This window comes from Aythya ferina, assembly GCF_964211825.1.
Source record: "Aythya ferina genome assembly, chromosome: 2".
Taxonomy (NCBI): domain Eukaryota; kingdom Metazoa; phylum Chordata; class Aves; order Anseriformes; family Anatidae; genus Aythya; species Aythya ferina.
The window spans coordinates 25,396,949-25,411,724 of NC_140297.1; the positions used below are offsets into that span (position 1 = coordinate 25,396,949).

A 14,776-nucleotide genomic window follows, 5' to 3' on the forward strand; every position below is an offset into this window, starting at 1 on the left:
TTGTTCATTGTTTCCTCTTTCTCCTGATTCTTCCCTATACTTGTGCTGAGGCAGATAATCCAGCAATGTGAAAGTGGTTGGAAAAGAAATGCAAAACCACAGTCACTCTCAGTTTCACTGCAAAACAACTGGCATCAGCAGCTTTGGCTAAATTAACTTAACAGCAAACACCTCACCAACAGCTGAAGTTGCTATTATATAACGTACCTGGTAATGCATTAATATATGCATGATGTAATCATATATTTCTCCAGCAAGCCGGTTTTCTGGTCTCCAGGGAATAATGACAAATTGAATTCCTAGTAAGGGCACCAGGATTAGTGTGGCTCTGACAGCTTTCATATACATGTTGGACTCAGCACGGTGGGTATCTCTTAGCTTTGTCACCAAAACTCGGACAATGTTAAGCAAAAAGAAAAAATTGACCTGTAAAGCAAAGCCATTATAGGTGAAAGCATTCAATTAAACAGGCATTCAACCTGAAAATACAGGACACATAAATGGCTTTAAAATTCGACTTTCTAGCTTTATCATTGCTCATAATAGGCACCCTCTTAGGAGTCAGGCCTTGCAAAGTACCTGAATATCTTCAGAAAATAGATGTTAAGCTGCTCTGTGTGCTTTCCTGGGGACCTGCCTGAATGGATGCTTAGGACAGGCAGGTTGTTTTAATGTTGATGTGGTCAAATTCAGGATTTCTAAGAAACAAAACATCTCGTATATACGTCTCAAGGTTTAGTAGGGTGGATGAATTGCCCACAGAGTAACCAATTCTCTCTTCTTACTGGGGAGGTCCCCAAGGTATCTTGCTTTGGCCTGCTCTGAAGATGTCTACAGGCAGGTGAGACAAAAATCTCCAGGGCATCCCTGGAGATACGGAACCTGCAAGCTCATGTATATTCTCTGAGGAACATGCTCTGGCTTAACCACGGGACTGTAGGGATCCCACAGTACAATGCCCACAGGTAAAACTTAAAATGAGCTGGATCACAGAAGAAATACCAAATAACTGAGAGAGTTTTGCCTGTGACCATTTTGGCCAGCTGTTCTGAGTAGCTCAGTATTTGATTTCCTGAGTTATTCCAGCTGTGGGTGCTTTGCACATGTACATATGCTCTTGGCCCTAACTTCACAGCTCCTTGTGGGATGTGCTGGGAGCCTGTGAAGTAAGAGAGATGGAGACGTGGGCCAGTAATGAACCACAGTAAATACCACAGGTATCACAGACTTTTTCTTCTGTGTAACCAGTTCACTTTGTCCCACTCTGTTACAATATTATCAGGCACCTGTCCTTCTGAACATTAATAGAGTTTTCTCCAAATGATTTTTTTTTTTTTTTTAAATAAGTATCTTCTTACTGCATAACTAACATAGTTATTTTAATAGCCCCAAATCCATAAATAAATGAGAAATCTCACTTGGATCTTTCAGAACAATAAACCATGAATAAGTAAGTCTCAGTAAAGCATTTCATAACTTCTTAGCTACTGAGAGACCTTTCAACTATTTTACATTTGTGCTCTACTGGAAAAAGGGAATAATGAATGACTTCTGAGGTCCCACTCAGCATTAAATCTAAACCTTATTCTCCATCTTCCTCTGACTTCACTCACTCTGCTTAACCCTCAGTTTTACAATTTCTTGAAGTAACTGTGAAAGGTGGAAAAAAGACTCTGCAAAGGTGAAATTCCTCAGTTCTTCTGAGTCAGGCTGTCACTATGAGATCCTTGTGCCCAATCAAGCAGGACATTCTGTGAACACTGACATCTTTTAAAGAAAAATAAAACTGGAAATGGCAGAATAACAAGCCAGCAATTATAATGCCTTATTATTAAAACAGTTAAAGATTATTCTTTTTCCATAAAAGCAGCCCCTCCTCTCTTCTTTGTAGCTAAGATGTACATATTTGCAGCTTGGTGACCACAGAATCATTGAATCATTAGGGTTGGAAAAGACCTCCAAGATTATCTGGGTGACACATTGAGATGAGTTTGGGACTTGGGTTGAATAAAACCCTTTCTGCACCTTTCAGAAATGTCAGTGTTACAATGCCAACCATCACCACTGGCACAGAACGTGCTATATGTGTACATGTTGCTGAGTTGCACCTTGAATCTCATCCTGTGTTGCTTTTGCTCACACAGCCCACTTCAGTCCCTTTCCTGGCCCTACCACTGGACCATACCTGTGCAGAAACCAGTAAAACTAGCACTGAATGACCAGCTTGCACTCTACTCAGCCCAGCAAAAGCATTGATGTCTCATTGATGTCACCTAAATGCAGTACATTAGTCACAAAAGAATTACAATGGATTCGAGTGACCACCCGGAATTTCAAAAGCAAGCAATGGTTCAGTTTGCTTTAAAATCTGATTATTTTGGGGAGGTCTTTTTACAGGTCTGATTTATGAGAGTTATTAAGAACCTGTCCTGAATAGAGAAAATCACTAACTACTTTGACATTTTGACCAGAATACTTAAAAGTTCAGAAATTTATACTCTCTGTAGAATTAGCAGAATTAGCATATATTCTCTGCAGCATTAGCATCATTTCTAAAATAATTATTAAACTGTTGATAGCAAATAATATTCTTACCAGTAAAGCTGCCATTACAGGTCCATGAACAATATAAAGCAAGTAAGTGTCAACACTCATCCAGCAGCTGGAAGGGAAATACACCATTAGAGTTTATTATTTACCCAAATAAAGTGGGTTACAGAACGAAATAATGGTAAATTCCTTCAAAATCAGACATGTGACTCACTTGTCATTGAAGTATTTGGCTCTTGCAACTGCATGAATAGATGCTGGCACTAAAGGGAACCCTGAAACAATTAAAGGTATAGGTCAGACTTGGTGTTTTTGGTTTCAATTTCATGTGTCACTTCCACTAACAGCATCTCTTGTCCATAAAACATATATGTGAAATCCCAGTTTTCACAACTGTAATCCTATTACACTCAGAACCCTAGCACGGCGTGATGCTTCAGGCAGGCCAATAGAAGAAGCCAAGTCCATAGGCCATGCTCTCCTGGGGCTTCACAAAGCTCCTGCCAGGCTCCACTGTGCTACGGTGGCTTGTGCAAGAGGGAGTGTGAGCAAGCAGTGTGAGATGGAGGCAGAGACAATTTGGTTCTCAGTGTGGCATTCCCTCGGGAAATCAGGGATACTTGTTATAACCATGTAAATCGGGATTGAGAAAGAGAGAGGCGCATTAACTCACATGCCAGATTATGGAGCGATAAACAACACACAAGGAGCTGCTTTTTGGAGGCCCATGGCCAGAGAAAATGTGTGGAGCCAGGACATTCATAGGACTGGGGATTTGGGATAGCTTCTGCAGATTCCCATCCCCTGTGCCATCACACACATCCCATGCAGGTTTATCTCAGCAAGGATGGGAGCTGGGGATAACTCCACAGCTCCTGCTTTATCTGTGAAGCCCAGCTGATGCCTCAGGGGAAGTCACTGTGTTGACAGGGACCTGAAGAGGGCAAATTTGCATGAGGCCAAAGGCTTGGGAACATGCCGTGCTGTACTGAACACCTCAAGTAATAGAATCACAGAATTATAGAACCATAGAATCACAGAAGGGACCCACAAGGGTCATAGAGTCCAACTCCTGGCTCCACACAGGACCACCCAAAAAACAAACCATACAGCTGAGAGCGTTGTCCCAATGCTTCTTGAACTCCGACAGGCTCAGTGCCATTACCACTGCCCTGGGCAGCCTGTCCCAGTGCCCAACCACCCTCTCAGTGAAGAACCTTTTCCTAACACCCAGCCTGACCCTCCCCTGTCACAGCTTCGTGTCATGAAATGCTTGTTTCCACCCCGACATTGTAAGAGTGGCAATGTGGTCCACTCCTCTCGATCTTCCTTCAGCTTGCTTGTATGCAGTCTCGCTTTTCAATAGGCTAGAAACCTGTAATAGGGGAACCCATGCTAAAATACTGACCCCACCTTGTATAATCCTACATATGCAGACAGCTGGAGTCATCATCTACTGCATTGTCTGTCCTTTGCAAAGGGCTTTGTGGACATCTTTGGTATTACTGCTGCCTGCTCCCTATAAATCATGCATGTTTGTTCTGACGAGTGGATATTCTGTAGTTATAAGAAACACATGTGAAAATGTCTTGCTGATACAGTGATTAGTCACAGAGGGAGGAACATGGCTCCTTGTTTCTTCAGGTGTTAGTGATTTCATAAACACTTTTAGATGAGGCAGAGAATCCTTAGCCAAATTCTCCAGTACTCTTACTGCAGAGCACAGGCCAGACAATGCTGGAGAGAGACTGAAGTCAAAAAAGTATATAAATAGGACATTCTGTGGTATCCAGGTATCTCTAAGCAACAACTTGTTGCTCTACTGCCAAAATAAGTTCTTACTGCAGTTGTACTTGAGAGGACAATGCAGATGTGGGAGAACAAAGCGGATTGCCTTCTCTTTTATATATTGTTAGAAAATGATTACTGAGCTGCTGGCTGCAGAATGACTTTTTAGAGTGATGATGCATCACAGAAAAACAAAAAGCTCAGAACAAAAAGAAAGGATTTTCCAACCTCAGGGTGACCTTATGGGATTGACAGCTTAAGAAAATCCTTTTGCTTTGGAAATGAATCAAGTCTGAGCCGGTTTTGTTGATGGACAACGTAGACTGAAATGCATACAAATAGTCTTCATCTGAAAGCTCTGGCCTAGAGTATTGTGAGTAGAGTGCACGACTTGATGCCACGGGACCTTCTTCTTCTGTTAAATGCATTAGCCTAGAATATTTGGCTCAACAAATTCACATGCAAATCTGAGGAACGCGACGGAAAGTTTTCATTTATCAGTTGCAGGGTAAGAAACTCTTGACCATCTATGGCTCAAATGAGCAGTAAGCAATGAGCAGTAAGAAGGGGAGCGCCAAGAAGGCCTGTTGGGTCTTGGTGGCCCAAAGTGTACCATATCACTCCAGGGGTCCCAGCTATAACATGAACAGTGAGCAATGTAGAAAAGGTTCCACCCCAGCCACCACAAGAAAAGGTATGATATACCCCTTGAAGTCATGCCAAGTTCTCTATATAGAATCAATCAATCAATCAATCAATCAATCAATAAAATCCGGCAATTATGCTTAATTGTAGTTATGGTTGAACTGACAATCTGTGTCAGCTCTGTCCGAATAAATTATTCTTTTCACTTTTAAGTGGATGAAGCTGCCTGAAGCACCCAGAGTAGACTGTAGCTGGATGCACCCATCTTGCTCTGCATAAGGGTGACTTCCTGACCTGCTGAAACAATAACAAACGAAAAGGACATTCCCAGCAGCAGCAGTTGCCAGAGAGGACATCACCTGAAGACATAATTCTTGAAATACATCTGTCCATGTCAGATTCCATTCAATCATCTGCAACCTTTTATGGAAGTGTTTTATATTTTCTCTCTCTTTTTTTTTTTTTTTTTTTTTTTTATAAAGCCATTTTACAAATGTCATTAGTGATTTTTCCAAATAAAATAATACAGATCTTCTTTCATAGGGATTAGTTATAAAAATGAATAATGAGTATATTCATCTCATGTTGTACATTTACCTTGATCTTTTGAATTATAATTCAGAGCACAACCTGCTCTGGTTACTCTGCATTGCCCTTTGGAGAAATGTATCTCTCTCCATTGATTAACTAGCTAGATGCTTAAAGTTAGACCTAATGTGAGTACTGTTTCTGGAAAGAGTGGAATTACACTGATTTATGCAAATTTAAGGGGTGGCCAGATAGCTCTAATTAGATCATATTGCTAATAATGACTTCTACTTTAGTTACAAGGTGCTAATGATTACTTTTGTGTGGCAGTATCCATTTAGTTTCATTAATAAGGCTACAGGCTTCATAGTCAGAGTTGCGTCCTTTTTTATTAACCTTTTCTCTCTCAAGATATCATGCTATTCCCACAGCCACCACCCTGTTTACTTTTAGGGCAGTGCTGCAGATACTGACAAGCATCTTATCAGTTATCTGAGTTACCCACCATGATGCTCTCAACAATATTTCAGCTAGCTCATAAACTTTAACGGCAGGCCATCTGGCCCAGTTGCATTAAATTGCACTGTCTAAAGTGAATGTCACTTAAAAAAATACGTTAATGTCCATTTTTCTCCTGCATAATTTGATATAGAATGATTCTAGAAGGCTTACGCTGCAAGACATGAAAATAGAAAAAGTTTAATCTGGAAGGAAGTGTTTAAAATTACTCTTCAGGTAGGGTTTCCATTTCAGAAGTAGAGCACTACCAGACTTTGTATATTCAGATTTTCTGAACTATAAAAACTTTCCAATAGCACAGTTGCTTGTTCCACAAGGGCTCAGTTATTTGGATTGACAGAAAAAGTCTAGAAACTTTAACTCAATTTATGGTTCTTGAGGAAGGTTTTTAACAGCTGGTGATGTTCCATAGAATTTTTCATTCCAAGAGCATGACAGCTCCCTCTCTTCTCAGAAAAGATGCCATTCTCAAAAAAATGCAATAAATTCTTACATGCTTGGATACTGTTCTCTGGCACTATACTCCATATAAACTAGAAAATTGTGCTTAATTTTCTAGGTATTTAATGCAGGTATCCAGGGAGTACTAAGTCTTGTGCTAGAAGAGGAAAATAAGTTACCAGGCTTTTAAATGAAAAATACAAATAAGTGGGGAACAACTTTCTATTTTGCTGTTACCACCTAAATAAGACCTGGTATTGGATGCCCAACTAGCAGGTGATGTCAGGGTTTTAAAGTTCTTCAGAACATTCAGCACCAGGTCATTTTTCTCCCATCTAATTAATTCCTAATTTTCCTCTGTCTAAGCAGAAGGACTGTTTTTTATTTTTCTGCTGGAAATGAAATAATGTTGAACAGGCAAAACATTTACAAAGAGGATGGAAAATATAGAGTAAATTCTACATGCTTCAGTCTGGAATTGCAAGAGATAAATGCCAGTGAACGTCCCTAAATGCTGTGGGACAATGAACAAAGATCCATCACTGCTGCTTGGCTGTACCAGTGGGTTTTGAGATATGGGGCCTGGCTCACCAGAAATTGGAACGAGGCCAGAAATTCAGTTCCAAAACTGGGAAAAACCTATTAGTAATGATTTTCTGTCAACACTGATGTGTCTGGATTTACAATAGTGATTTAAATGCAAAAGAGATTGCACTGCACTCTAATATACTGGTTGTATTTATGTGGCCTTTTACTGGGCCAGGCAGACCAAAGGGTAGATACCTGTTGTTGCTACTAACAGGTAGCAAGGCAAAACATGGTTTGCTTTTGTTGAAAAACAAAACATGATTTCTTGGGCAGAATGCATGCAACTACATATAGTTTGAATAGTGTGTGGGTTTGTAACCTCTCTCATAGAATATCATTGACATTTGCTTAAATGATGACTGTATGGTTCTCTGAAATGCTTTAGACATCACTGTTTTTAGACGAAATAAAAGTAGAGACATTATCTACTCCTGTGTGGGTAAATTTCATCTGTCAAAGCATATCCGATATTGGATTCAGTTCCAGAGAAGTTCTGGTTCCTCCTTTACATACCTTGTGTATTACTTTGTGAGACACAGATACTGATTTTCCTTTTTTCATTCCAGTATACTTTTATAGGTAAAGTTGCAGTTTAATATTTTTGCATGTAAAGCAACAAAACTAGAAAAGTTTTGTTCAGAGAAAAGATGTGCTTCAATAAAAATCTATTTATCTCCCAAAGTTTTGCTTAACAAAAGTTAAGCATTTCTTTCAGCAAATTCCAAGAGGCAGAAAATAACAGATACTAACTCCTGATGATTTTCGTGAGTGTCTGGCCCTATCTAAATAAATACACTCAAATTTAGGACTGAAAAATTCAATCCTAGGCTATGATCTACTCGTGTAAATAAAACAATTCAGGTGTGTAAGTGCTGGAAGAATTCAAACATCTGAGAGAATTTATGCATCATGCCATACATACCCCAGCCCAAGAGGTAATACCAGTGCAAACGCTGCTCCTCAGCAAACACTGCCACCACAATTAACGTGTGAAGGTAAATCCCTTCGCAGAGCATCCAGAAGTAGTTGCAGCCTAGCATGTACTGGTGGAAGAATTGCAGCACTTTGCAGCTTACCTGTGAGACGAATGAGAAAATGTGAACACTTGACCAGCATTTTGCATCTAAGCAGGCAATGTTAATTCTAACATTTGAAACTTAAGAATGCTAACATAAGAAAACAAAGTGAAACAAAAATGCCCAGTTCCTGGGTTTCTTCAGCATCTCAGTGACAGGGATTTTAAACTTTTGAAAATGAGATGAATGGAACAAACAACCTTCACAGAATTGTAAAAAATGTATCAGCACTCCAAAAACTACTATGAAAAAACAAACAAACAACAACAAAAACAACAACAACAACAACAAAAAAAAACACTTTCAAAAGCTGTCTGACAATTTCAAGAAGTGAAACAGGCAACTTGATCTAGAAGGACAAGAAAAAACAGTAACTTGGAGCTCCAGTTTGGATTACTTCTTTCGTTTTTAATCAAACTTTTCTAAGGCTTGCTCAGCTCTCCCAATTGCTCACTCTTTAAGTGACACCCAGCTCTGAACTCACTCTTTTGGGAAGGATAAGTGCCGTGAGCAAAAGAGGTATTTTTGGTAGGGTACACAGGTTACTGGCCTGGCCTCTTTGTGGTAATATAGGTTTACTTTATTTTGTCCAAATAATTAAAATATGCATACATGTAGAGCTAAATGGAGCCAGTGAAGCTGGCAAGTGGTTCCTGCTTGCAGTTCAGATAAGCTTGCAGACATACAGTGAGAGATTGTGGCTTTGAGTTGCTGGTGGAGAGAAACGTCCTGTGTCCATTTGCCAGCTGGTGTGGGACAATACCATTCCTGTTCTGAAAGGATCTGATGTCCATCTACTTCCACTGTGTCCCCAGCAACCAGGTGGCCCAGGAGGAGCAGGAGGGTGATGCTGTGCCCACAGAGAGCTCCTCAGGGACCAGCAGCAGCTACGCAGAAATCCGAGGTCATTGCAGTGATGGCAAAGTGTCAGTTGTTATCTGTGGCCACAGGAAAATATTCCTTCCCCTTCGCTTCAGCAGATTTTCCCAAGCTAATTACCTGGACTGTAAGAAGTTTTTAGGACTGACTTGCCTCTCTGAAGTTGACATTTCATCCATTCAGCAAGGAGAGGACTGTGCACTCTGTGTCTGTCTGAGGAACTCAGGGTGCTCCTCTGGAAAAGTGTGTTTGAGAGCCATACGATGCACCACCTTCTATTGCTGAAAAACATTCCTGAGCCAATTGCCAGAACATGGGCCTTTAGTTCTGTAGTACTGTTTCAATTTTACAGTTCAGTTTGGTGCTCATGAAAATACAGAAATATTGATAGGATAGGTTAAAGGATTCTGACAGGAATAACTTGAAGGACAGTTTGTTTTGTTTTGTTTTTGCCATTTCATTTTTTTTTTCTCATCACACAGGGCAAAGCAGCCATATTTTTTTGTCCACGCTGTGTCAGAACAGTTTCTACAGAATATGCTGAAAAAGGTTGTACAGTGGTCTAAGAAGGTTAAAAAAAAAAAAAAAAAAAAAAAAAAAAGGATGAAGAAGGATTTGCTCTTTTCTGATGGCAGATGTGTTCACTAAGGTTCTTTAATCATGTTTGGACTGTTTTTCACACAGCTGGGTCAATGTTTCTTACCTGGCTCCCTTGCATGGGCATGATGCAACCCCTCAGCTGGCCTCTGGCCTCCCTCCATTTCCCACATCAATCACCAGTTCTTGCAAGGACTGCCCTGCCTGGCAGGAGCTTCCCAAAGCCTGGCCATGCTCAGGTGGCCCTCTCCCTGACAAAAGTCAGTTCTATCTGTCTGCAAAAAATCAGTGAACTTTATAAGCAATGACAGCTGTTCCCCAGACAGTTCCGATAAGATTGGCTATGTCTCGGGATGGATGTCCACGTGGTTCCCCGTGGTTGCCTGTGGGCTTCTCCTTGGAGGAGCTGCTCTGAGCACTTCTTTCTTTCCTGTGCCCTCCACATGAACTATCACTTGTGGCTTTAAAAATAAAATGAAGTACCTATTTTTCAGAGTAATGGCTATGCAGACAGCTTAGCCATTACATTACATTACTCTTTTAGTAATGTAATCACTTGCTATGCAGTAAGTTACAGACTACCGTTGGCAAGACATGAAGGATGTGCATGATTAGTACTTGGATCCACATCACATTAATTTTAGAATAAATCTGAAAAAGTTAACACAAATAGTTTAAGCACAGAAACGCACTGAGATGAATTATGTTAAATTTCTATTAATCAAACTACAGTGAAAATTAATCTTCCCTTTGGATGAGCTAAGAAACGCAGCAGGCCTCAGCTGTGGCTAAGTTCAGCAGTAGAAATATTTTTCTACAATGAAAAGTGTTTTTCTTAGATCAGAGCATGTAAATGAAAAGAACCTGTTACTGATGAGAACTGGATTCATACATGGTGTGAACAAAACATGACAGATGTAATAGCACATCTCAGCATACATCAGCCTTAGCCAGGAAAATTGCAGAACTAGTAGGTTTTATGAAGTGTTTATTCTTACAGAAACGAGTAAAATGAAACTGCAAGATGATACAGGAGCAAATCTTCCATCACCTCCATGATCGATAACTTTGATTTATTTTTTATTTTTTTTAAAGATCTAGGTGTTTTGTCTTCTGTTGAAATCAAACATGTTTTGTTGGTAAGTTCTTTGAGGCAGAGGCTCTGCACTTATGTCTCATACAATGTGCAGCACGTTCAGATCCAGGACTCAAAGAATTATCACAACACCAATACTACTAGTTCTACTGCTACTGCTACTACGAGCACTCATGATGGAGAGAGTAAGATGTCATCATCTCTTGGTGTGTGGGTGTGCAAATGACTTAAGCTACTGGTGTTTAATTCACAAGCAGGGCAGGCTGAAATGAAATAGCTGGTCCTTTCTCATGCAGCTCTGTAAATTTGCTGCTTTGGCTGGTGTGCCTGTACCCTCAGCAAAGGAACAGAGAAATGCTTCTCCCGTAAAGAAAGTGGAGACAGATAGCATTATGCTGCACAGGATGGTGGTTGTGCAGCAAAGGAAAGTGGGATACAATTATCAGGAAATCCCCCAAACCAGGTAACCAGCTCAGAAAGCAGCTCCTATGTTTCTGGGAGGACAGGCAAAAATAAGACACTATTTTTGGCAGAATGCTGCCTGGCAAGAGACAGGTTCTGTGAACAGGGAGGCGGCCTACTGCTATTTGTTCTCAGGGCACTGATGAACACAAATGTTCAAGAAAGTTCTTCATAGATCTGCAGGACAGCACCCAAGATGTCCTTTATCGTTTATTTTCTGTCCCCATGAAAACAATCTACAGTGGCCCTAAATAGGCCTGAATTGGCCATCTGGGCTGGCAGTCCCAAGCACAAATAGAGGCTGGGGGTGTTGGTTGAAGAGAAGCTCAACATGAGCTGGCAACATGTTCTTGCAGCCCAGAAAGCCAACCATATCCTGGGCTGCATCAAAAGCAGCATGGCCAGCAGAGCAAGGGAGGGGATTCTCCCCCTCTACTCTTGTGAGACCCCACCTGGAGCACTGAGTTCGGCTCTGGGGTTCCCAGCACATGAAGGGCATGGAAGTCTTAGAAGTTAACATGGAAGTTATTAGTCAAGAGGAGAGCCACAAAACTGTTAAGAGGGCTGGAGCACCTCTCCTATGGTTGAGGGGGGTTGTTCAGCCTGGAGAAGAGAAGGCTCCAGGGAGACCTTACAGCGGCCTGCCAGTACCTAAAGGGGGCCTACAGGAAAGCTGGGGAGGGACTTTGTCAGGGAGTGTGCTGACAGGACAAGGAATAACAGCTTTAAACTAAAAGAGGGTAGGTTTTAGATTAGATGTTAGGAAGAAATTCTTTACTCAGAGGGTGGTGAGACACTGGCACAGGTTGCCCAGGGAAGCTGTGGATGCCTCATCACTGGCAGTGCTCAAGACTAGGCTGGATGAGGCTTTGGGCAACCTGGTCTGGTGGGAGGTGTCCCTGCGCATGGCAGGGGGTTGGATTCTGTGGTTCTATGATGAATTCTGGCTAACTGCTCAGTGGGAAAGGGGGCCAATAAGAATATGGTCAGGCATATTTTCCTGTCTTGCAAATATTGCTAAGATTTCTGTAACTCTTATGAACACCTCAGCTGCAGAATGAGCTAATGAAAGAACTTCAAAAAGATGCTGAAACAATTTAATGGGGAAGAAAGAAAAAACAAAAACAAAAATATTCTTCTTTTACAAGAAGGAGATAGAACTGATGCCTGTGATTTTTTTCAGGTTTTATTAGTGTATTATAAATTCTGTTAATATTGCAAACCTGTCAGGGGAATCCCAAAGTTCCATCTGCCTATGCAGGACCCTGCAATGGCACTGCAGTGTAATTGGCATGACATGCTCCTTGGCTAAGTTAACAGCCCCTTATCACAATGCACATGTACGTACATGTCATTTCTCTGTTAGGACTCTCCCTGGTTATTGGTTGACAGTTTATGGACAGAAAGCATCAGCATTAATCACCATCGTTACCCATTAGGGCAAATCAAACCAAAACACTCAGACCACATAAAGGACAGAATACTGCTTTCAACAATAATAACAAAATGTAACATAAAATTAACTGCTAATTGTTTTTGAGTAGGTCTGCCTAGTAATTCAATCTGAATAAAAATGCTAAGATTTAGCATAAGAAAGGAAACTCGTACAGAGTCCTGTGCGTCCATGTTCCTGCAATGGGTGAGGGGACTGAGGCTGGCAAGCTGGGAGGTCTGTGTTTCACACCAGTCCTTGCCAACTCTGCAGAGCCTGGCCTATGAAAAATGAGGGCAAGATAGCCTGATAGTGTGCATAATGAAGCCTCTCTTCTCAGTTGGTATCCATCTATTGAAATGCCCCAGGCTAACATTTGAAAGAAATAAATTGGTAAGAATAGGCCAAATAAGGTTATTAATTTTCAACCAAGCCAGCTACATGGGCCATCACTAGAGCTGTGCATTTCTTTGTTTAAAGGGAAATAAGCATATTCACTCTTTCTGAAAATCAGTTAGCGAGGTTCCTCTTCACTTTTGCAGAACACCCCAGCGCACAGCAGCTCTTCTCAAGGAGAGTTCATGCTGCTCGCCACAGAGGCCAGACATGATTTATTCCAATTCAGTCTGAAGGCAATAAAATGCATTCGCAGACATTCTTAACTTAGCATATTGAAGGAGTAATACAAAGTTTGGTTATTGACCTGCCTTACACATTATTTTTGTGGTTATTAGAACACTATTCTATGAAAATGTTCTTTAATTCCCAGTATCCATATGTTACACAAATAAGCAATAACAGGACTTTCCAAAGCAAGACAGTGCTAACTATTGTAGCTATAAATCACCAACTATCAGAACGTCATACCATTATACAATATATCTACTATGAGTCATCTGTTAAATTGTGTTCCAGTCAGAAACCTGGCACACAGGGGCTCAGGCTAAGATTAATGTTTTAATATACTTTTAAACCATTTACAGAACAAAATGTACACAATTGCTCAGAGGGATCCTAGATTGTGTTACAAGAAAACAAAATATGGAATTAAGCAACAAGGGATATTTTTAACAGCATCCCTGTCCATGCCTACACTCCAGAAAGGCAGCCAGCCCAGAATTAGGCATCCTGCACAGTGATTAATCCAGCCTCATCCATGCATCCTGCCACAGTGATTGCTCTCCTGGGACTGTAGCTTTGAATCCTGCAGGACAGGACTGGGCTCCTGTGGGGTCCATGTGGTGCTCCAGGCAGTGCTCGCGTGCAAGGGCCACTGGCACCGCACGAAGCAGAGTGTGGGGCAGGACAAAGGGCAGCCTCCTCATGCTCAATTGGTTTTATTAGCTTGGTCTCTGAGCGGGCACTAGGGTTGTCAGAGGCAGGCAGCTTTTCAGGAAGGAATCTTGAATAGGAAGTAGACTGACCGAGGCAGTCAGGGTAGCCTAACAAATAGTAGAGGAAACACTTGACCCACTCTTCATTTGGACTGGAAAGGAGTCAAAGCACTCACAAGATCCGCTGCCATCTTCTCACAACGATGGGAGGTCATCCTTAATAAGGTGTAAGAGCTTGCATTATTCCAGGCACCTCTCCTCCACTGTCACACCTGAGCACAAGTCACTGGACAAAGGAGGCTGGGACATGGAAGAAGCTACTATCCAAAAGTGCTGATGCAGTACCTTGGGTTGGTTTTGCAGCCATATCAAAGTTCTGCCTGCTCTGGACATGCTGGTGTCACAGCCTGAGCCAGTCCAGTTTAATGGTGCATGGAGTACCTCTAGCAACCTATATATTTATACTTACGCTTAGGTTTGAGGTGTAAGATGTAGGTCTGCATTTCCTGGGGACTAGATCATAGAATCATAGAATCATAGAATATCCCGAGTTGGAAGGGACCCACAAGGATCATCGCATCTAGGCATATAGCCTAGACGACATGGCTATAACCACTCCATGATCCCATTAAATGCTCCAGGGATTTTCTAATGCTACAGCTAGGATCTGTGAGATGAAGTACAGATACCTAAGTGATCTCTCCTGTAGTCAAAAGATACCAGCTTAGTACAGCTGATGAAAATTAGAACAAAATTTAGTTCATCCTAAATGAGATATCTAAAATAAGTGAGGTAGATTGTGCCTTGAGTGTGCTTATGTCTACCTTTGGCTAAAAGGAGC

At 41.3% G+C, this 14,776-nt stretch overlaps 1 protein-coding gene across 6 annotated transcripts in view; it reads right to left on the reverse strand.

The window, feature by feature from the left end:
- CALCR (calcitonin receptor) overlaps positions 1 to 14,776 on the reverse strand; it is a 173,827-nt gene that overhangs the window by 22,175 nt on the left and 136,876 nt on the right. For all 6 annotated transcript variants that reach the window (XM_084507315.1, XM_084507313.1, XM_084507312.1 and 3 more), the window contains 4 exons: positions 7,982 to 8,135; positions 2,765 to 2,825; positions 2,596 to 2,662; positions 208 to 426 (listed from right to left, as the gene is read on the reverse strand). In XM_084507315.1, the coding sequence (XP_084363441.1) occupies positions 208 to 426; positions 2,596 to 2,662; positions 2,765 to 2,825; positions 7,982 to 8,135 (501 nt within the window). The remainder of the gene's footprint in view (positions 1 to 207; positions 427 to 2,595; positions 2,663 to 2,764; positions 2,826 to 7,981; positions 8,136 to 14,776) is intronic.